We start from the raw sequence: 24903 nt of genomic DNA on the forward strand, positions 1-24903 counted from the left end.
GTCTTCAGGCAAAACCAAACTCACTCAACATGTTTCACACCAGAGCAGCTTCATCCAATAAGGACTTACTCATTGAATTCCTTGTTGAATGAGATTGGAGAGAGAGAAAGAGAGAGAGAGAGAGAGAGGTAAAGAAGGAAAAAAGTGGGAGGAGGGTAAAGCGAGAGAAAGAAGGAGAAAATAAGCTGAATGAAAGAATGGAACACGTTGACATTAGCACAAGCTGCATCAAGCCTAAAGGAACCAAAAGGCCACACATATGTGTTGTGTGTGTGTGTGTGTGTGTGTGTGTGTGTGTGTGTGTGTGGCTGATCGTGAGTGAGCGACCAAGACAGAGAGGGAGAGAGAGAGAGTGCGTGTGCGTGTGTGTGTGTGTGCGCGTACCATCCTGTACACACATCGCAGCCCAAGGCCAACTCCTTCGTCTGCTCTTCAGATGAGAACCAAGCGCTCACTTTGTGATGCTTTACCACAGCTCAGAGAGAAAACAGACTGCCATTTATAGAATGGATCCAATTATTTCTGAATATTGAAACTTGACCTGAAATAAACTCTCTGCTCCATACCTGAAAGAGAAGTCCTGATAAAACTTAAAGGTTTTTAACTGGTGCATTTAAGTTATTTTATGATGCAGTTCTGTATTTTCTTTTTTTTTCACCATATCCCAATTAACGGGCTAAGTCATTTCAGCAGCCACACTGCAATGTAAACATGTATGAATATGGAGATGTCACGTTGAAAGGAATGCAATGTAATAAGGCAAATTAGGCCAGCACGGTACACTACACAAACCACTTCACTACTTCATAGAAAATGAGAACTGGTTAAGTTTTGTTTTTCGTGGCTAATCTCAAAGACAGTATGAGATACCTTGATTTTGGCTAATTACACTTTGGTTTCATGTTTCCATGCATGCATGCTGAATAATAAATCATAATCATGTTAACAGTCGAGTGATTAATTACGTGTAACAAAAAAACAAAAAAAAAACAATAAAACAAGTGTCTGGTGGAGTTTTTCATCAACCTTTAGTGAAAAAGATGAAAAAGCCCCTAAAAACTGAAGTGAAATAAAATGACAGATGATGCAATGTTGAAATGCTGGATGTATTCCAAATTTATTCCAAAAGCTTGGATCTAAAACATTTAGTTGGCCACAACATGTCTATTGACTAATTTTATTGAAGTGCTTTTAGCTAAAGACAATAACCAGAAATACTCACAGAACATGACATGACAGTCTGTATGTTGTAATTTGGCATTGGTCTGGTTTGGATTGGTTATGGTTTTTTTTGACGTGGACTGAAATCTTCTGCCAAATATGGACCATAACCTGGATCATTCAGGAGCTTTACTCCCTCCACCGCGCTGCTGCTGATATAGATTTCAAACATAGTATGGCCAAAGCTCAAGAGGTCAAGGCTGAAACACACCATACATCTGTAGAGCTGAAACTGGTGTGGCCCCAGCTTGGGTACGCTGGGATGATTGCGAATTCAGGGAAGGCACATCAGGACCGAGGCCAGGCAAAAACACAAGCACACATGCACAGACACACACGCGCACACATCAGCAGTGTCTTACATAACACAGTGAGTGATGGCAGCTGAGGACACAATAATACTGCCTTTGGCATTTGTCCTGTGAAAGTTGGACAGAGAGGAAATCGGGTGAGTGGGAGAGAAAACAGAGAGGGACAGGCAGACAAAAAAGCGCCAAAAAGCAACAGAAAGTGAGAGAGAGAGACAGAGAGAGGCTGAGAGAGGGAAAGAGATACAAAGAGAGAAAGAGAGAGGGATTTTGTTTGACTACAGATGCCCATGGCCTGAAGCGAAATGCCCCGAGGGAAAATATTACCCAAATTAATGCTGCAGTCCAGTCATTTTCATGTCTTCTCATTTTTTTTGTTTTATCAAGAGTCACTAAAGCTTTTCCCCATAGACTTTTATACAGCAGCTTGAGACTATGAAATAATGCACCAACAATGTTTTTACATGACTATATTTCTTCCACCTTTTCAAAGCTTGAAGCAAGTTCTAATCAAATACAAACTACACAGCCTTTGAGGTGAGGTTTGAACTCTAGTGCATAGATGATAGATTTGCAATCAAATTAAGGATACTTAACAAATGAGCAATAGCAGACAAAGCTTATGTTGTGTATTCTGTCTGAGTTAATGTATAGGTCGAAAATTTTTTTCGAACATTCAAACATTTTTTTTAAATAAGCAGTTTCAGAGTATCTACACTTCCTGTACAAATCAAGGTTTGTAAAGGAGATGATAAGAGGAAAAGCTAAAAAATATGTGGAGTCACATGTTCTTTCCTCTGTAAAACTATATATTTACTAATGTATTCAGATGCATAGGTTACTCCTGAGATAAGACAAGACATAATGAGGAAATGCTATTCATTTACAGAGTTGGGCTAAGCAAATGTTGAATTTAAGATGACTCCTCTTGAATGTTTCATCATAGTTTTACTTTGCGTGTCCCTTTAAAAAAAAAAGCACTTCATTTTAATTTTAAGACATGAGATCAGATGAATCCCACTTTATACCGCAGGGACTTGTGATGTAGGCTTACCTAATAGCTGTTTAGCTTTGCGCCGAATTTCAGATTTCATGCTTTCAAAAAGTGTTGTAACCCAGAATGAGGTACATGTTATAGCAACACACGTGCAAGAAAAGATCTTTTATTATTGTTATTATTATAATGTATTGCAGTGGTGTGTAATATGTGTGAGAACAAATAAGTGTTTTTTGGGGGGTTTTTTGTGTATCCATGTTATGGTTCTAAAAATAGCCCCTGTATTTAAAGACCTGCCAACAGATTTGGTAATGATGTTCCTTTAGGACATGATTTGGGTCTTGAAGATTTGTCCCTTTATTTCCTATAAAATGTGAGTGTGTGTAAAGTTATAAAATAAATGTCTGTAACTTTTATCACCTCACAAAATTTGGCATTGCATTTGGTAATCAATTATGTACGTCGTAAGATAAACATGAGCCTGATTGCAGTTAGTAAGTAATAAATGTCTTCAAGTAATAGACCGAATCTTGAAAATGTATAAATTATAAAAATAAAAAAAAAGAGGGAAGAAAAAAGCTAGTACATTAGTACAATGTAATAAAATGAGTCCATTGGATCACCCTTTGGAAAAGACGTACTGAAATATGCCTAGCAAGATATTTTAAACATCAGAAGCAAAGTAACATTGTACTCTCTTATCCATCATTTCATGGCCCACTTCCCCATCATTATAATATCCTCAGACCCAGTTTCAAAGGAACAGGTACGCCAGCCTGTCTCTTGAAACAGTTTTAGCTCTCAGTGACGCTCGGCTGTCGAAACAGAGAACAGCAGCTTTTGCATTTTTATGTCCAGATGAAACTACAAGTGGAGTTATTGTCTTTCAACACAGACAACCCCTGGCAATTAGCTGCTGAATGCACGTCATCAATGTGTGTCTGTAGCAAATGTGTGTATGTGTGTATGTGTGTGTGTGTGTGTGTGTGTGTGTGTGTGTGTGTGTGTGTGTGTGTGTGTGTGTGTGTGTGTGTGTGTGTGTGTGTGTGTGTGACATGTATGTGTGCATTATGAGGGATAATGGAAGGGAAAAACACTCCCAGATGCATGTGATGCAATTATACCCTTGATTATCTGATTGGGTAATCTACAGGCAGGCTGGAGGTGTCCAAGACAAACACGCTGTCGGCAGACTGTTGACCGAGCATAAACCACTAAGAAGGACACACACATACACACACCTGTATTTGAGCAAGTGCCCAACGATGCATAGATATACTGAACGCCAAACAGAAGGGCTGTGATGAAAGTAGCCGTGATTTGCATTCATCACAAAAAAAATTGTATTTCTGTGTCTTCTGTACATATAGTCAAGTATATCGTGTGTGTGTGTGTGTGTGTGTGTGTGTGAAAGAGAAAGAAAAATAAAGTTTAATACGCTGTTTCCTGGATGCTGTGTAGTATGGAAGCAACTGAGGAAATTGAGCTGCTTATTGTGTTGCAACATTTGTGACAAACATACAATACACATGAGGCTGACAGCAAGCAAGTGTCGTGTGTGTCTGTGCATGTGTGTGCGTGTGTGTGTGACTGCGAGAAAGAGAGACATTGCTTGACTGGGTCAGTGATCTAACCCTCAATGACACTTCAATTCAATCTGAATAGAGGTCCTGATTTATGAGGACACAGCACATCTGGGAGCTTCAACAAGGCCAAGCTCTGTGTATGTGCACATGTGTGTGTTTGTGTGTGTGTGTGTGTGTGTGTACATACAGTGTGTGTGTCCACACGTGTCTTTAGGCAGTGTTTGTTATGCACACATAATTAACTATGCAGAACACCCACCAAATAAAAGGAAAGAGGTATACATGAATCTTGCCATGAGGACGTTTGAGGCAGAGTATATGCAAAAAAAGCTGTGACTCTTTATGAGGAACACAGCAGAGTAAGGGTTAAATTCTCTTCCTTGCAAAGACATCACCTCATCTTAATATGTGGATTTTAAACACCCTTATTTCTATGATCACCAGACTTGGCAAAAATGGAATAAATATCTTTATTAAAAATATAAAAATAATATAACTATATCTATACTATAATATACTACATATCATATCATTTAGAGAGTAGCCCCATTCACTCCCAGTCATTTTTCTCAGCTTCACAGTTATTGATACTTGGGCTTTAGAACTTGAGTGCAGTCTCCGGCTTGAGATGTTTTTTCCTGTCGTCCTGGTTTCAGTTTTATGTGTTTTTCAACTAACAGAGTCACGGGTTGAACTCACTAATGGCCTAACGTTTACTGAATCCTGGGAGTGCTTAAGTGTAGTGCATAAATAATCTCACTTATCTATCTGAAGGAACTCAGGTTTGGAGAAATTTTCTTCATAAAAAGCAAGGTAACAAGGGCCAAAGGCAGAATTTTTAATTGGTTCTACATTTAAATGAGGATTCTCGCACACGTCCCCCGAAATGGTGTCACTGTGCAAGATTACTGAATAAGTAATGTCCTCTGCTCCAAGATCAACTAGTACTTCTTTTAAAGTGTGAGGCTGGCGTCGTTTTCTTTTTATTACTATCAACAACATTTCTATCATATTCTTTATTTTACTCTACATTTGAATGTAGTTTTAGACTCTTGCTCAGCTTCTGTAACACCTGAACCCCCATAGCGATTGATAAGGTCTTTTCTTTTCTTTTTCTTGCTAAATACAAACAATGACTTTACCTTGCTAACTAGTCTGGAGCCACAGCTTGACAAAGGCCCTTACATAATATAGAATTCTATAGTCTTCCTGAAACTATGGCTGGAATATTCCTTCCTCACGATGACAAAGACCAGTGTAGTTTATTCTGAAAAAACAACATCAACAGCTGATTTTCTTTATCCTCGTTAAGTACAGTATGTCAGTGTTGGGCTGACCTACTGTCTGAGCACAGACATGCTGTTCAGTGTTTACAGTACTTTGCTATTCTGTTTTCCTACTTATTACAGCGAGCTTGCGCTTACGTTTAAAGTACAAATTTCTCTGGGTCTAACTCTGCTCAGCTTGAATATGCAGCTAACAACAGTCAAGAATACTCAGGTTTTCTGGTAGTGCTCTATAAGCTACAGTGTGTTAGTTGAAGGAATCTACAGTACATGTAGCACAGATTAGCTGAGAGTCAACTGCATTGTCAGTGTTCGTCATAGGTGCCTCAGTCAGTAACACTGTAACACTGTAGTGCTATTGGGCAGCTCCCAGGTATGTCAGTAGGTGTTAACTGAGTCTGCAGACCAAGGGCACAGTTGTGAAAGAACACATAGAGGAGTACATGCCAACCATTCCTGCATAAATACAAACCCTCTAACTTATTCTAGGGTTCCCAAACATACTGCACAGAGGAGAGGGGGCGGTGAGGGTGGGGAATCCCTAATTATGCCTTGTGAAATGGAACCTACACTTCAGATTTTCTAAAAAGCTCAAACTGACAAATGTCATGAAAGTGAAGCGCTCAAACAAAACAGTCAGAGCAGAACGGTGTGGCACTCTCTCGTGCTGACTGTCCATTACATGGTTAAGAGTGTTTACTGTAGTGCAAGAGAAGAGGAGACAGACGGACAGAGGTATGGACAGATCTAGATTCTGCTCATTGATGCTGCCCCCTGCCCAGGCTGACCAGTCTCCCCCCTCTCACCAAGCATATTTTGGAGCTAAAACACACCATTGAATCGAGTAACAAGGCAATCCTTGTCCAAGGCCACCAAACCTCATGTGGACAGCCAGCAGAGAAGCCACTGTATGTGTGTGTGTGTGTCTGCGTGTGTGTGTGAATGTGTGAGCACGTGTATACAGTAGTGGCCAGGCCAGGTTAAAATTATTTGCTGGTGCCTTTCAACAGCAAGCTGTGGAGATTACTCTCACACGTTTTTGTTTTTTTTTTTGCTCTTGCTCTCTTTTCCTCTCCCTCTCTGTGGGAGCATATGGCATAGAGCCATATTCACGCACATGCATGCAATGTCTGTCACACAAACCATATGCAATCGACACAAACCTGCCTCGACAGTGTGTCTGTGAGTCCAAGTGAGAGCTCAGAGCGACGGTGTGTTTAGAACAGCAGCAGAGAGGCAGGACACAGGGACCAGATAGTTGTCCTTTTACCATCAACACTTCTGCTGCGCTTGGCAGCAAAACCTCCTCTCACTCCCCCTCTTTTTCCTCACCCTCCCCAGCAAATCTTTCAACACTCTCTCTTTCCCCTCCTCTCCCTCCCTCTCTCTCTCTCTCTCTCTCTCACGCAGTAGCTCCTGCATTAGGTCCCCTCAAGCAAGACTGTCCCCCCTCCTCTCTCTCTCTCACACACACACTCACTCACCCTCGTTTGGCTATTTGACTGCTGCTTGGGGCTGGATGCAGCCTGTGCTAATGCCAGTGTGTTCTTTTCTTTCAATCACTGTTTTTTTTTTTAACCCATCTTTAATTCTCTCTTCCACCATCTTCACTGTCTGTCACTCTGTTGACCTTTGCTGTTTTTCCTCATTGTTTCTTTTGGATGAAATGGTCCATTCAAGAAGGCTACAAGCTGCACCTCCGGTGACACAGAGCTGGCCACTGAATTCACACTTCACACTCTAACTTTCTTTTTCTTTTTCTTTGCCTAATATCTGCAAATCTCACTCCACTTCTTTCCTCCTTTCTCTGCTCAACATTACTCTTTGAAGGCTCAGTTTATCTATTTAACATTTTTTCATTATCGTCCTCTAGCAATGAACAATCAAGAGTCCATAAAAGCAGGACAGCTGATATTTCATCTGATTATGCACTGCTGCTTTTGGCCCCTGATTGAATTTGCATTCATCTGTCTTTTTATATCTATAACTGATTTACATGCATTTAGGATACAAGTATAATCCTTTCTGCTGTGTTTCCTACTGAAACTGATGGAAGTTCCCAGAGAGGAGTGTATACATAATACCTACATGCTGTTTGTTATATATAAAAGATGCGTGTAATTGCATAGTTGACAACAGTGTAGTGATATGAATGAAAATAACTCCCTATCTATCTTTTTTCTCTACGCCTGTCTGAAACACATACACATGTACACACACATGCACACACACACAGAAGTACAAGCATGTGTCCCTTTCATATCTTGGTTGTATGATGTGTACAACAAGCAGATGATGAATGTCTTGGTGTGTTTCTGCACTCAATCCACTAGGAGCAAACTCATAGAGAATTTAAAAGCGACCTATTATGCTTTTCTGAGTTTTCCCTTACTTATAAAGTGTTATATAGGTTTTTGTGCATGTAAATGGTCTACAGAGTCACAAGGATCAAAGTTTACACCAAAACCCAATTTTCTCTTTTGTACGAAACACCTTGTTGGGGGTCCAGACATTACTTCCAATTCAGAACTAATAACGTCAATACGTCTCTTGGTCCAGCCCACCTGCAAGCTGGACACTCCCTGCAAGCTTGGCACGCCCCTACACAAGGCACAGCACATAACTACTTATAATAAAGACTTTTCTTTATTTAAGAAACCCCAAACAATTAGATGCTTCATTTTCATAACGGTCATTTCTTTAATTGACACTGGATGTGGCCGAACAGGGGACTCAGTCTCACAGCCTGTCAGTCTGCATTGTGATGTTTTGTGATGTTAACCGCGTTGCATTAGTAAGAAGCAGCACAGCAAAGATATAAATGCTTAAACGTTTGTCAGTATTGACATGCTGCACCTCGTTAGCTGAGATAAATTATCCATAATTTAACCTCTGAGTTAATTTTTCAGTAACTATGCCTACTAAAGTTGAATTAATTCAGATTTACCGGCAACGTAAACCAGCAGGAGGTGAAGCGGTGGAGACTCCCTACCTGTCACTGTTGGTCTGTTTCTCCATTATTTATATTTCTTTAATCCGGAAGTGTCCACACATAAAAAATCAAAAGTTTCTCATTATTCCAGTTTATGAATATTGTCATCCGAAGTCTTTGCAGGCTGTCAAGTGTCATGATTCGCAGCACTCTTCATATTTCTCCTTCCTTCCGGCTGCGGGACAGTGGGTACGCTTGTTTTCTGCTCCAGTCCAGCTGGTGAGGGTCGATCGGGTCTATAATCTTCTGGTTCAGGATCGGACTCTTGCTCAAAACGATAAGGCAGATCCAAAGCCGCCACAACCGTTTGTTTACACAAGACATGGAAACATGTCATTGCCATGGTAGCTGCCGGCAAGCTGACCAATCAGAGCCCAGTGTGCTCTGATTGGTCAGCTTGCTCAGAGGGAGGAGGAGGGCAATATGAATACAGTATAAAATGTACAGAAGAAAAATAATGTCTTTTCAGAACATTAGAGCATGTAAATCTATTTTAGTCGACATCAAAAATGAATAAAAGCTATAAAAATGGCCATAATATGTCCTCTTTAAAGAGCTGAAACAGTGTTTACCTCAGATCCAATATATTAAAATAACATGTTAATGTTAAGATATACAGTGGGGGGAAGTAACAGCAAAAACAACCTTACAAGCCTAATACTTAATTTACACATAATCTACACACAGGCAGCTGGTTTTCCTGCAAGTGTATCAAAGTTAATGGAAAACATCTAGTAAGAGTTCTGCAAATTCTGACCTAAAACTTTTGGGACACATTGGAGACACATTAAACCTTTAAAGATGCTATATGTACGTTATCTTTTTCACAGAACATGGTTTCTTGCAGGAGGATGGCGGTGGTGACAGTGTTGATAAATATAGCTTGCCAAAAGCTTCAGCCATTGTTGTGTTTACAAGACAAGAAGTCAGACTGGACGCCACAATGACTCACTATGGCAATGTAGTGCTACAAGACAGGCTTCCCAGGCCAGGGCTAGCTGCTTAGCATGCTAACATCAGTAGAAGAAAAGAAGTGATAGAAATAGAAAAAAAAGAGTTAAAATTGCCGTTCCTTTCCACCGCAGGAGACAGCTCTAGGTGAGAAAAGGTATAACGTTTGATGCTGAACATTTCTTCTACCCTGGTAAATAAACAGCTGTCAATGCTAACGCTGGCTATGTAGCAATAGCAAAAACTTATATATATAGCACCTTTAAGTTCTGCCCCTTTGTGCAAACTGCAAAATGGTTATGGAGGTGTCTGGATTACTTCTTTGACAGGTGCTGCACTGGCAGATCATTGTTAGTATCTAGGGTGCCCTTTTAAGTGTCTGCCTCATAAGAGTTTTAGAGGTAGCATCTGCAAGAAATAAAGAAAAACAAGATGTGAATGTAATAACATAAACTTAAATCATTAAATTGCCTGATTAAAAAAATACAGAAATTATCTGACTACATCTGTTTGTGTTTGTTGGTAATAAATAAATCATCAATTTATTAGACATAAAAACAATGTTCTTCATTATTTCATGGAAGAGATTATAAGCCTGAATGCCACTCAAAGTAAGATAGCTCTGGCAACGGGAACAGTTTGTGTGTCTCACTGGAAATGTATGTACGTCAGTGGAAGAATGTGGGCCCTCCCTCAAATAGATTTTAGAGCACGTCTCTGCTTTAAAATCTGTCTCCCTCCCTCCTTCCCCCCCTCCCATCTGACACGGATACTGTATATGATGATGAGATGATGAATATGTTATGCAACACAGTATAGCCTTATTCGAGGTCTGACCTCCATTTCCCAATGAGCAAAGACTTCACAATTACAAAAAAACTAATTTGTTTTACCCTGCTAAGCCTTTGTACTTTAACATGGTATGATGTAGCGCCGCTTATCTGAACTTTTTTTTTTTTTACTATTTTGTTGGTCTTGTGTTAACATTTGTGTAATGAACACTGCATGATACTTAGGAAAAGAAAACTGCATGGTGAAACATCAAAAAACAAAACACTTGGAAATATTGCTGATTTTTTTTAGACTTTCTATTTATGGCTCTTGTTATCTTGTATAGCGCGAGTGCTCTTCAATTGCATGTGACCCAAAAACCACTAGCAGAGGCCTTCTCCCCCGAAATCCCAATCCCACTGAGACCCTGGCTAAAACACAAACAACTTCTGTCAAAACACAAGGCCTCTGTGTGGAGCTATTCCAGAAACATCATAACCAAGTAAAATTCATGTCAAAATCCTTGAATAATATGACTAAATACCACATCATGTTGATAGTGTAGAAACTTCTCATTATTTTAAAATGAGCTCATCTGTTCTACATAACAGTGCAACAGCAAAACAATAAATGCCATTCACCTTAAAAAGAAAAAAAAAAACACAGAAATAAAGCCACGGAGCCAAGCCAGTGCTATTTTCCAGCTTCAAGTTCAGCAGAGTGCCTGTCTTGCCTCTGGCTTGGCAGGCTGCACCAGCCTGCTTCATAAATACTGCACAACCAACGCTTGATGAAAACCCCCACTTCTCTCAGGTACAACTGCACTCTGGAGAGCTTCATTATCTACAGTATGGATAAACTGTACCTACAATCTGTGTGTGTTGTGTCAGGGAGAGACTTTGAGAGAGAGGGAAGGACGGGGGAAGAGAGAGAGAATGTGAGTAACTGATTTGACTAATTTGTTGGACGCCTTGAAATTTCTGCTCTATCTATAATATCTAAAGTGAAAGGATAAATGATTGGTTCCAAAATAGTCAATGACTGAAATAAAGCGCGTGAGTGTGTTCATGCAAAGGTAGAATCAGTCAGTTTGACAACATGTCGTAGTAGGCATAGGGAACGTCAAATATATCCTTTGGGACCTGATCTGATCCCATATGGGGTTGTTTGATAAGCAGACTGGTGTAATGTTGCACAAATTTAACTCACAAATCCAAGAAAGGTATATAATTGCATTGTCACATGTTAACTAATCTAACCATCGGTGAAACTAACAACCAGTAATTTAAGTAACATTTTTATATTAACAGTGAAGCAGTGAAAATGTGAAAGGGGTGGCCGACATGGATTTATTACCCAACTCTTCAGCATTTTAGCATTTTTAATATTTGCTAATTGTTGTGGCCTTACAGACTGCACCAGTTCAAGCTCACTACTCTCATCAAAACTGTTTACAGCTGCAGCAGGCAACTGCTTTTAGCATGCAAGCTCTGACAAAGTGTTGTATATTATTCAGCACCAAACAGAAGACATCAAGGAAGGTAATGACCGCACGAGAGCTGAAAGGAGACGAAATCTTTTGGACATCAGCACAACTTGTTATATTAAATTGTGTATATACAGACTGTAAAGGTCTTTATATTTACAACTACACTTATTACAAAGCGTACAATGAATCAGCAGTCTAGAACATGGTATATTTTGGTAGCAGTTTGGTGGCACCCAAAGTAAAATCCATTTGTTTGTGTTTCTCCCCCTCTGCATCCTACATCAATCTCCATGTTCCTCTCCCTGGTCCCACAGATTACACAGCGGTGCTACATGAGGACACGCTGTCCTCAGCATCTGGTCAATTGTGAGTTTTTTCTTTTTTTTTTTTAAGTTTTAAAGTTCAATTTGTCATCACTGCTGTTCCAGACTAGACGGGGTACAATGGCTAATGGAGCTGTTCTAATAGTTCAGATAGTCCACTAAGTCAGCGTTCCCTGGATACCAGTTAGCAATGAACAACCAAGCATTGAGAGTTGGACAGCCGATGTGGGATCGGCTTAAGTTTCCAGATAAGCGAATGAAATTTGAGAGATGGGACAAAGTGTGTGATTCCGGGACACTCTAAAAGTTGAATGTGCTCTGCAGTAATGGGGTCCTTGGTAGCTCATCATCACCCACATAGAATTTGTACAATCTGAGATAACTACTCTTCAAATTCTTCATAAAAAGGCTAAATCTATGGGAATGGCTCTACAATATGAGTGATTCGCCTAACACCTTGATTAGAAACACCACAAAAGTGGCTTTATTTAAAGAGATAAGTAAGACAGGTGTAGTTCTTTTTTTTATCTGGATAATTATTTCGCAAAACAAAATTTTGCCAAAAAAATCAATCCTGGAAATATTTCTATGGAAAAAAATGATAATAGTATAAAAATCGAGTTTAAAATAGGATTTTGAAAACACCAATAATGCATTTTTCTTATGAGCTTGGTAACTGTAAACTGTGATGACCCATGTCCTCTTTGCAGTGGGAAACATAACAATGGTTTCCAGTGGTTTCGAGACATGAAATCACTTTAAACTGATCTGCTTCTTTTCAAAAAATTCCAGGAAATCTTCATAAAAAAAAAATCTATATAGACTAAAATGGCAATGCTACAAAGAGCCACCAAAGTTTAAATACTACTGTGCAAGCACACCTCTAACAATTAACAGACCCATCACCCCATTGAGTACTGAACTATTGTGCAAGGTGTCATTTAACCTGTCAACTATGATTACACCACAAATCAACAGAAGAGAACTGATGAGCCATGTAATTACTGCTATTAAGCTTTTCTTTCTTTTTTCCCATGTGTGGCTCTCTAGCTATGTCATAGATGGATGATTGTGAAACAAGCTCTCACCAGCACACATCACCACAACATCACCAGGTTCTCTTTTATTCCCCCAACATCTCTTGGTATTATATCAGTCTGTCACTAGAGGGCATGAGCACAATCAGGGGCAAAAGAATAACCTTCAATAGAGGAGACTGGGGTGTGAAGGGCTGATCAGTTTCAGGTATCTCTTGCTTAGTGAGTGAGTGAGTGAGTGAGTGAGTGAGTGAGTGAGTGAGTGAATATATCATGCTATTGTCAGATAACTGCAAGTTGTGTAAATCTTGTGCGAGATTTGTTCAATACATAACATACTGTAACTTCCTTTATTTGATGGGAGACTGCTCTGCAACATACACCTGCACATCTGAGTCAAAACATGAACCAGATGTTGACATGTTGATTCACAGGAATATTCCTAAATAGAGCAGCATGAGTATTTTTCAATGAAAAATACAGGAGTAAGTGTGTTCGGGGCTGAAATCAGTGCTATTTTGGGGATGTGAGCGACTTCTGCTTCAATCTCCAAGTTAGCTCATTGAGCCAGTATTCAGGGCATGCGGAGCACATCCACCTTATTCATGGATTTCTGGTCACAGCCGGCTAAATATCATGGGTGACATTAAACATCTCCCCTACTCATCCTCTACACTGATAGTTTCAAAAAATGTCCACGGACCTCCAAGATCAGCGAGTTATACAACAGGGTTACTTAGGTTTCCCTTTAACTGACACATCACATCATCAGGAACAGAATGATACACAATCCAGTTTCGACTATTCACAACGCTCTCCTTCCACTGACACTGCAGCAACGATCTGAGCAGCAAACACCACAGGAGCTTCTTATAAGGACACATCAGTTGGATGATCAAATTTGGCTCCATAATGTTCAAAGTTTGGGAACACGTGCGACACACCACTGGCCAGCGCCGAGGATAAACAAAGGCTTTCAAAATATTTAGATGTGACCTCACACCTCGCGGGCACACAGCAACTTGGCATGCTAAGTGCACCATCCATTTGCTTATCAGTAGCACAAACATAGCGCACAGCACAATGATGATGACCACATGAACAGCGGTGTCAGAGTGAAGCGTTTGCACAGTGAGGAAGGTGTTGCTATTCGGGACAACATATGATGCGTAAATCACAAGAATGCTAGACTAATGATGTGTCTTAGAAACTGACGCGGGCCTACGGAGCAAACCAGTCATTAGTCTCATAATAATAAAGCTTGATAGCACAATCTCTATTATCCCGGCTGGCTCGATGTCATAAAGGAAAGGCGCGTAAAGCTGTCACACATGCCATCACAGAAAGAGAGAGCAAACCAAAAGGCATCATAGGCCTGCGGCGGTTGAAAGGTCATAAGCAGAGCAATATCAAAACATTCACTATGCTCTGGTTCAGACGCCCAAAGTTGGACATGTCTTACCTGGTCCCGCGGAATGCAGGGCAGCGAAGTCCTGCGGTGGGACTTGCTGTTGCTCTGACAATGAGCCATCATTTCCGAGGCCGCTATGGAGCTGGACCTCCGTCTCCTTTTGAAGACAGGGATGTCCTCCTCCTTCGCCCCGGTCACAGAGCCACAGCACCCCGTCCCGCTGGTCCCTGAGGCCGGCAGGAGCCGGTCAGCATACCTCGCAAGCAAAACCCCCAGCAGCCCCAGCAGGTAGGCCAGGTAGGGTCTCCAGCTGGCCCGGACTCTGCTCAGAGAGACGAGGGAGACGGCCCTGATGACGCTAATGAAGATGAGGATCGACACTCCCTGACCCACCCGGAGGACCAGCAGAGCCCCGCTGCCCAGGCAGCCGAGGACTACCAGGGTTGCGGGGAGGGACAGCAGCTGCTCCTCTGCGCCGCGCAGGAGGGACTGCGCCGCGGCTTCGCCCAAGTGGCACACCGCTAACAAAAAAAACGCGGTACGGATGAGCACCCCGCAGCGAATCAGATACAGCCCGACCCAGAAGAAGGCACATACGAGCGTAAAAACTGGGGAGACGCAGTAACACGCAGTCAGAAGCAGCTCCACTGCACAGCCCGCCGCGAAATGAAGACGAGAGTCAGAGCTGCTTCTATTTCCGTTGCTGCTGCTGCTGCTGCTGCTGCTGCTGCTGCCTGCATCCCAGTCGACCAATCTGAGCAGCAGAGCGAGAATAACGGAGACGGAGGCAACGCAGACCGCAGACGACACTCCTCGGCAAGTCCATGTCACGGCGAGTCTCAGCCACGACTGGCTCCCTGCGTCCTGGTGCAACGGGGTGACACATGTCTTCACGTAGCCGTTGCGCTCCAACGCTGCCCGGGGACATTTTTCATGAGCGCTTCTTGATGAACCTCTGTCGCTGTCTGCCTCCAAGGCCATGGCTATCAGTCAAGCGGAATACTGCCCTGACCGTCCGGGGGAAAAAAATGATAGATTTAGTCTCTGTGTGAGTGTCTCAGTCTAGTCTACATATTCCACCTATGGTTCCCATGATAATGCGTGTTGTCTGTGCGCAGCTGACACCAAAATACTGGTCAGTGATGCTTGCCTCCCAAAACAAAAGTTCAAGAAGTATGCATATAATTTAAAAACTGCCAAATTATGTGGTTAAGAACTTTTCTTTTAGTTTTGCTGTTCAGAACTTCCCCATTACATTTGGTCTACTATTGAGTTGCCCCTGGTAGTCAACCAGTGAACCAAAAAAGCAACCCCTGGCGTTTCACACATCTAGGCCACTGCCTCCACTCCTCCACATAGTCTCTCTCTCACCCTCCCTCGCTTTCTCTCCCCTCCCACTATAGACACTATCCCTTTTTTTGTGCCGCTCCGGTGATTCCTCCGTCACGTTTTAGCTCTTCTCAGTGTTTCTGTTCAGTCTGCCCTGGATGTGACTCAGTTCGCTGTGGATGTCTGCCATGTTTACACGAAGATTTCCTGGCTTGTTCTGGAAGATGGAGCAGCACATTATAAGAATGAACTGTAGTAATCCTCTAATACATTTTGGAGATACACTACACATATGACAGGGGGATCTAAAAGGAATCTCATCCTGGTCCCACACGACTTTAAACAATATCATTCATCAGTCTAAGGTCACTCAGAACTCACATGTCCATCACAACTTACTATAGAGGGAACCTGTGTGAATTTCTAATTTATATAAGATCCTCGATGCCTGGTGAAGTTACTTTTTCACCTCCAAAAAACAGACACAGCATTAAAAAAAAGAAAAGTGCAGTCCAACATACAACAAGCAGAATGTAGCTCTGGTAATAATCATGTTGCTACCCATATTTTTTTTTTTTTCCTGGATTAAAATCCTAAATCACATCATCCTCTGCCTCCTGTGTGGCCTAGGACAAGTTAGCAGCCTTCACCTGTTTGCCCTACTTTTTATGAGAGGATTTTAAAGGATGCAATGCAGTCACATAAAGCTATTTCAAGTCTGATTCAACTATATGAATTTGTTCTCTGAAAAGAAAGGCATCACAGATGGTCTATTATGTCTGAAACATCTGCCAAAACATCTGTCTGATAGATCAGGTACTATTTGTTTTGCGTACGCATCAAAAATTTATGAGGTGTCTTCTTTCACCCATTAGTAGTTTGAGTTATGATGTAACGTAGGAACAGTGTTTTATTACAGTGGTGTTATACAACATGGGTCAGTGCAATCAGTCAAATGCAATCAGGGCATAAATCTCATGTTTCAGTCATCCCATCACAGTGGACAGTGGGCGTTTGCCAGTATGAGTTGCTCTTTTTTACTGAAGCTCTGTTGAAACCTTTGGATGTCAGTGGGGCTGAGGGGGGAGTTAAATGCAGAAAAGGCTAAACAGTCTTTGCTTTATTTCATTTATTTACACAGTTATTTAGCCCTTGCTGAATATTTACAAGTCAGTCGGCAAGTGTGCAACCATTTTAAAGACACAAAAAAAATCACTGAACTGTGATGTGGTCCAATATATGGCAACCCACAGGTGCACTAAAGGAACAGACTGAGTCTGGGCTGGCTCCAGCAGGGTTCAGCTCTGTCTTTGCTGTACATCAGCAATAACACCCAATAAATCACGTTTTTGGCAAAGGTAGCCATGATAATAACATTCTTTGCCCTTTGCCCTCAGAGATGTTGTCCAGACACACTCCTCTAGTTGTACGGAGGAAGTGTTGTAACAGTGTCATCTATCATTGTGAAGTGCGTGAAGAGAACTGGATGTGTGTGTGTGTGTGTGTCATTGTTGGCTTTCATCAGGTTATCTGTGGCTGCTTACAGAACCACACGTACACTGTACTTCCTGTAAGTATACATTAAGCCTGTCGTTCTATGTAAACGATCCGCTTCATGTTCTGACCTGTCACAGTGGATGACAAGACTTCATCACCAAATGTTCCTGTAAGCTTGTGTAATGTCTACGGTATATAACAGGTCATAATGTGTGCTGGAGCTGTACAGTCAAGTATTCATCTACACATTCTTATGAATAAATGTGTATTTGGATTCTCTGCATTGCTGCTAACACAGTAGCCATGCAACCAATATAAAGTTACAGAGAACTTAAGTTAATTTTTTCATGTAGCCTATCATGTGTTACATGCTAAACATGTGTCAAACTAGAATTACCGCCTCACCGGTTGTATGCCTCCACAAACCAGTCAGGTTGAAGGTCACAATCTCCCCTGCTGTTCCTGAGTTACAGTGTTTAACAATGTGCCAGAAGCATTTCTGCAGAACATTATGATGTCACAGTGAAGTTGACCTGGGACCTTCTGTATACAAAACGTCATCACTTCATTATATTATCAGTATTATACATTTGTTCAAATCTCCATTCAAAAAAGGTAAACAAGCCTTAACAGCTGTTGTATCACTTATAACATGTTATAGAATTTCATTAAATTGTTAAAAAAAATCTAATTTCTTTGGATGGCTCATTAGATGACTATTTTTTCTAAATGACAGCCTTTCTTAACTTCTTTAAAAAAAAAAATATCCAGCTAAAATGCATATATCCTTTGTGTCTTTTAGTGAACCCCCCCACTCTTTTTAAGAACACAATTTTCTTTCTTTACTTTCCTCTTTACCTTTATAATTGATGATCCCTCTTTCTTGAGTTAAGGTCAAAAATGTGTTTTGTGAAGTCACAGTGACCTTGACCCTTGACCTTTAACCACCAAATTGGTTCTTCCTCGAGACCAAGTGAAGGTCTGTGCAAACTTTGAAGAAATTCCCTCAAGTCGTTCCTTAGATATCACGTTCACAAGAATGGGATGTACTCTTCTTGAGCTCACTGGCAGTTTCATACATTTTTTGCAATCAAATGTGACTAGGGTTGAATAACTAACCCCGCCCATCATTATCGAACCACACTTGACCGTTAGAGAGTGGGCAGCTCGCTACAAGAGCTATGTCATCGTAGCAGGTGTGTGTTTGCACAAAACTTAGGTTTACATTTCCAAACAATGTGATTGAGGTCTAATTTATTATACTCCCATCCTTCTCCTCCTGATCTAACAATGTAGGTGGAGGTGGATGGTCCTCTACAGCTCTGGATGAGCCTGTATTCACTAAATCACGCCCAGTTCTGGGCAAACAATGAAATCACATCTGAAGGATTTAATTTTAAATTCATCCTTTTGCATCAGGAAGTGTTTATGTGTCCTGGGAAAAATCTGTAGCCTGAAAGAAATGATGCATTATAAATTAGAGGCACCAGTGTTGGTTTGGACTAAAGAGAAGAAGAAGATGTGAGCAGTTCAAGAGCAAATTGACAGTTACTGAAAATCTTTTCCACTTCTCACCTGGCTGCAGTGATGTAGAAGTGTACTCCAGGGTGTGTCGGTACACCATGGCATCATTGATGGGTGTGGTTACAGGTTCAACAAAGCACACTTTTCCATCCAACCAGGTGTGCAACAGATCTGAAACTTTCAACGACAGAGGGTGGTGAAACATGACTTCTCTGCCTGCTGTTCAGTTCACTTAGTCTTTAACCGCATCTCAGGGATTAAAGTTAAAGTGCTCACCACATAGACTTACACACACAGCAAGAACAAGAGCAAGCAGTACGTGTTCCTCATCTGCATCAACACTGCATTATTTAGTATTTAGGTTGCAGTATCAAAATCAGTTCAGTAATGATCGTAATTTTCACATTATTAACCATGACATAGTAAATGGTGTTCCAGATATAGATCCCAACCCCCAAAATTAGAGTACCAAATATTTTCTAGACACATGGCTCCCATTACTCGTAACACTGTACACACAACTAGCAGTATTAAACAGCCAAAATTTTCAAAACACTTTAAAATTTCCAATTACATGTTGAATGATGAAAGTTTTTTTTTTTAACTTTTTTAGAGCTGACTGATTAACTTTGCCATGGTTAACTTGGACCTCACAGAGAGGAGCAAGAGATGCAGCACTTTTTAAGAACTTAAAAATACCATCTACACCACACAGAAGACATCTCTTCTCTCCTCTCCTCTCCTCTTCTCTCCTCTCCTCTCCTCTCCTCGGGTTTTAAGTTTAAATAGCTGTACTTGTGAGGAATAGAAAAAAAATGTAGAAAAGTACAAAACACGTCAGTTCAAGGAATCGCATAACTGCTGTTAATGAGGCAGGAATTTCCAACTGTCTCTCGTACTTACACCCACTCACACATCCAAACAAACGCATGCAGAACGCATTGTTACGCATTTCACTGACACATTAATATGTTTTATGTTGTGGCTGTGAAAATATAAACCAAAACTGAGCATGTCACTGCTTTTGGTTTATCGCCAAGTTATACAAATGTGTACAGTTTACAGCGTTGTGCTACTGTTAAGTGTTCTTGAATAAACTTCTGCTTTTTAGACATCACAGGATGTGCTTCTGTTGTCATAACCTTTTTGGATAATGGCACATAAAGCTATCCGTCATGTTCTGACACACAGAGAGACGTCATTGGCTGGTTGTTTGGCTGCCAGAGACAACAGGCCGCCTGTGCTTGCGCCTGTTAAAGGAGAACACAGGCTATGCTATGCTGTACATGTGTGTGCCACAGTGTGTGTACATGTGCGAATGGGAGGAGAGAGGAGGGACTATGTCTCTCAGGGCTATGCAGCAGCGAAATGACTGTTCTCTCTCATGTCTTCCCTCTTGCCTCTCCGTGTTTTGCTAAACACCAGAAATGTTATTTGAAGGTGCTGCTCTGACCCTTTTCCTGCTCCGAGGGGGAAACTCTTTACATGCACCCGTGGCACTCTACAGTTTTGGGTGCAGTGGCACACTCCAACAGTGACTGAGCAGAGCCTGTACTCCAAGGACACACGACTCACTGCTCTAAACAATGCACACCAAATTAGTGATTGCCTGCGGATGTCACAGAAAAAGCTGATCATACAAGCGGTTCAGAAAAAAGCAGCTCTTACACAAGGCCCTTGACACATGGGAAAGGGGGGGGGAGTACAGTTTTTAATGATTTATGTGGAGCCGGGGCAATAAAAACGTGTGGATGTGGAAGCAAAACATACATCTTTGGGGACTATATATCAAATATCTCTGTAAGTACTGCTCTAAAATGTTGAAGGAAAAGTGCATCTTCTGTGGCAAATTCGTGAGTCAACATATTCTGGGCAAACAGATTTAGATGCCCATTACACAACATATGCAAAGGTCATTTCAAAAGACCTGTAAAAGGTTGCATAAGTCAAACTTACATAGCCAACTAAACCAATCAGAAACAAGGTTATTGCTTTCATTGTTTATTAGTGACCAAGGCAGATAAAAAACAAAAACATTTGGTAATGGCTCATGGTGACAGGTAACAGAAAAGGAAGATAAAAGTCTTAGCTTCAGGACAGAGTGACTGACTGATCCGTCTAGGCAAGAAGTGCAGTAACATATCATGTCATCTTCCTTTTGGCTCTACACCAAAATGTGTTGTGATGCTGGTCACTTGCTCGTAGCACCATCTGCCATCTCTGAGCAGCTGAAAATGCGCAGGATGCAAAACTGACAGCATGAAGAAAATTTGTCTTTAGAGCCAGAAATCTGATCACGAAGATATTTTGTTTTTCCATTCAAAGAGCGAACAAGAGCACGTCAGATGACATGGGTAAAAGTCAACGAATTGTGACTCAAAGTTTTACTATCAGCTACAATGATCAAATGACACTGTCGGGATTGGGATGGACAGACATGTTAACAAAATATCTCTCTGAATTCTCACTAAATCTTTAACCACAATAAAAACAATTAAAAAATAAGAGATTCAATTAGTGTTACATGAAACAAGTAGTGTTTTATGCATAAGTAAGAAACATAAATGCTACCTTAAAAATAATGAAACATAATTATGTCCTCCCAAAGTCATGCCCTGTAGTCTAAGATTTAGACTTAAATTCATCAGAGACATCTACAATGATGTAGATGTTGTTTTTCAAATGTCAAATAATGCCAACTTTTCAAACTTCATTTTCTTCAGTTTCATCAGATGGAGCTGCTTTGCCAAAAAGGAAAATATCATAATTACACTGATGTGCACACGTACAATACCCCAACAGGCAATCCACTCACTCACACACCTTCTTCCATCTAGCTCCGTCTCTCCTTAATTGTTACCATATGATGGATGAGGAGTTGTTTATGAGTTAGTGCAGCAGAAAATGTGCCATATCCTGTTTGTTTCTCTCCACCAGAGATAAATCTCCAACAGTGGCCTGTTCACACCAGTAATGACTTGGAATATGTAGCTCAAATACTCTTTATAGTGTGTGTGTGTGTGTGTGTGTGTGTGTGTGTGTGTGTGTGCGGCGTAGCCATGAAGAAAAAATTATATTGTGATCACGCAATATGCGTTTAAATGTTCTTGTGTCTTGTGTCCAAGTCTTTACAAGAAGGGAAGAAAAACTTACTATAAATCTGGGACACTAGAGGAGAAGCCACAGCATGGTCTGCTCAACCCTTTTCTTTCAAACTGAAACAGACGTCCAGTCTAACACAGGCTTGTGCTGGTCCCTTGATCTCATCAGGCCAGACCAGGAAAAAACAACCAAACCAGTCAGTCCCTGTTGGTCAAACTAGAAAGAGTCTCTTTACTGGGCCGCAGGATGGCCTTGCGTCAGCAGCGTGATAAGCTGTGTCTGCTAACCCTTCAGGAATCCATGGATAAAAAAACCTGCTTATCAGGACCATGATAGCAGCCTCAGCGTGTGTGTGTGTGTGTGTGTGTGTGTGTGTGTGTGTGTCACTTTAACTCAGGTAGTCAAAGGCCTGAGAACAGGAAAGAGCCAGACTGGAAAAAATTCAGAGCACCTCCATGCCTGCAATTGTACATATATAGACTGTTTGCATAAATGTAGGTATGTAGCATGGAAGTTTGGAAGTGTTTGCTTTATATGTGTGTGTGTGCGTGTGTGTGTGTGTGTGTGTGTGTGTGTGTGTGTGTGTATCCATGGGCTTACAGGTGAAAAGGAGATGTGGTTGAAGTATTCACCTGCTCCTTTATTTGTATGCACGGTTGTGAGACCTCACCGTATAAAGAGACAGAAAAAAAAATAGAAATGTGTTATCAGGAGTTGTACCTGTGCTTCACCGCTGGTCTCAGTCCAATTTATTTGCACACGGTCTCTCCATTCTCGTGTGTCTCTCTCTCTTTCACATCTGCCACCTCTCACTGACCCTCTCACTCGTGTGTTTGTGCGGATATCTACACACAAAGAAGGACTATTCATCCTACTTTGCTTTACAAATCCCACTTAAACAGAGCAAATATCAGGTCCAACCTGGTGTGATTGCATTAGTGGTTGGAGATGAAGAGATGCAAAGTGTGGCTGCCTACAGAAAATACCTATAAATTATATAGAAAGGCCTGATGTTATGAATATTTGATATATTTGAATATTATATTTGTCTGTCACCTTATATGTTAGCTACAAGATCAACTAATGCTACAAGTTGAGGCCGCTGAACAGTTTTCACACTTTTATGTAGCATGAGGTCTATAAGGGTTCACTACATGCGCATGTGTTGTGCGTTTGCGAGTGAACAGAGTGATAGAGGAGAAACCGACAGTTTCCTATCCTTCCATGTGATTGGACAGAACGCCGCAGCACCAGAGAGCAGGCTTGTTATTCCAAACTCTGTTCTGGCTACTTCTCAAGCTGTAAGTATGTGTTCATTGTCCACACGTAAATCATATATATTAAACATATGGCAACACAAGCATGTAAGCATACACCACATGTGTACACACACACACACACACACACACACAGCAACCAATCATCTTAGTTCTTCTCTACACAAAAGTGAATTCAGTTTTAGAGACACAGCTCGTTGTGTCACTAAGTTAAATACCATACATCAGTTCAATAATAAAACAACATTAAAACATGAACAGGTCACGGCACCAACTCTTCCATTAATATGTAAAGACAACATTTTGCATTTACGTGGAACATGCGTCTAAGTGGTCTAACAAAAACAACAGAAGGAAAGCACCAGAAAGGAGGGACTTGGACGTGTATCAGAACGGTGTTGTTCACAGGCCGTGAGTCAGTGTGTTTGTGTTTATGTATGTGTGCGACTCCAAGGGCCTCTTGTCGTCATCCAAGACAAGTGTCCCATCCAGTGTGAGTTGTTCTTTGCTTTTGAACCTTATGCTAATAGACTATTTATACCTGTTTGCTATTCACAATAATCTTTTGTTTGTTGTTTGTCCCACTACAGCATCTGTTGCTGTACATGGGCAGCTGATTGAATAATTGTCAGTACTTACGTAATGATGTGGTTTCACAATAATCAGATCATCACATTGTAATAACTGCCAAGCTTCTTTTATATTGGTAATTTTGTTGGTGGCAGTTCTCAAGACCAAGCTGTGTAGAAAAGACAAAACACAAATAGTAGATCATTCTGCGTACTCCTTTTTGTCAGCACTTTTTCTGACTCAGCTCTAAGTTTGCATGAGTTTTGTCTTTATGTTTCTTTCCAATAGGTTATTTTTACATGTAAAGGATGACTATCGAAGGAGTAGTTGGACATTTTGGGAAATACGCAAGAAATCTGGCATCTGCCATTTTGTGGGGTGTTATGTGAAGGACTATTTTATCTATATGAATTGTTTTCCCATTTTCCCCCCTTAAAATCACTGCTATCAAGAGGATGGCTATAATAACACTCTCATAAGGTACAAATATCCCTCCTTAAAATGTCCACTGAAAATGATCGCTGTAGCTCGATGACATCACAGCACGCAGCCATAGTCTGAGGCTTTTCCTGACAAAGACCAAGTGCTCAAATGAAGATGTACTCAAGCAGACATGGAAAGACACTTGTACACGTGCATGCATGGTTGCACCTGCTTGAACAGAAACACCAGCACACACACAAAAAAAAAAATACACACAACTAACGACACGCAGACGTGGACACGGACGCAAACGCGCGCACACACTAAGAGAAAAGTGGAGGAACAGCTCCTGCTCTAAGGTCAGAAGCAGCCGAGGGCATTGATGCTAAACGTCTGTCTTTCCGTAACAATTATCCCTCCAGACAGTCTTTGTTTATGTGTGCTTCTATGTAAGTGCGCGGTTGTGTGTGTGTGTGTGTGTGTATATCCCTGCTGATCTTACTGGTAGTGACAGAACCAGTCCATTTAGCACAGTCCTCCCGTCGTCTTAACATTGTGCCCTCCCCTCTCTGTCCCCGGTTGAACTCCGGTCAGCGCAGTCCAAGCTTTCATGTCTGTCTTTATGATGCTGGGCCCTCCCTGTCTTCATCTGCCTTACCTCACTGACTTAAGCTCCTTTGTTATCTTCTGGTTCTCACCCACCCACATCACACCCCCCCTATGCTGCACCATGGCACTTACAGGATGTTACCACACATTGCTCTTACTTCACTGACACCACTAACACACACACACACACACACACACAC

At 41.2% G+C, this 24903-nt stretch overlaps 1 protein-coding gene across 2 annotated transcripts in view; it reads right to left on the minus strand.

Annotated features, from left to right (window-relative positions):
- The window catches only part of LOC130167550 (cGMP-inhibited 3',5'-cyclic phosphodiesterase 3A-like), a 78295-nt gene extending 60296 nt beyond the window's left edge, over positions 1 to 17999 (minus strand). For both annotated transcript variants that reach the window (XM_056373860.1, XM_056373858.1), the window contains exon 1: positions 14424 to 17999. In XM_056373860.1, coding sequence (XP_056229835.1) covers positions 14424 to 15353 — 930 coding nt within the window. In that variant the 5' untranslated portion in view covers positions 15354 to 17999. The remainder of the gene's footprint in view (positions 1 to 14423) is intronic.
- Positions 18000 to 24903: the final 6904 nt, after the last annotated feature.

Source organism: Seriola aureovittata, chromosome 4 (genome assembly GCF_021018895.1).
Source record: "Seriola aureovittata isolate HTS-2021-v1 ecotype China chromosome 4, ASM2101889v1, whole genome shotgun sequence".
NCBI lineage: Eukaryota > Metazoa > Chordata > Actinopteri > Carangiformes > Carangidae > Seriola > Seriola aureovittata.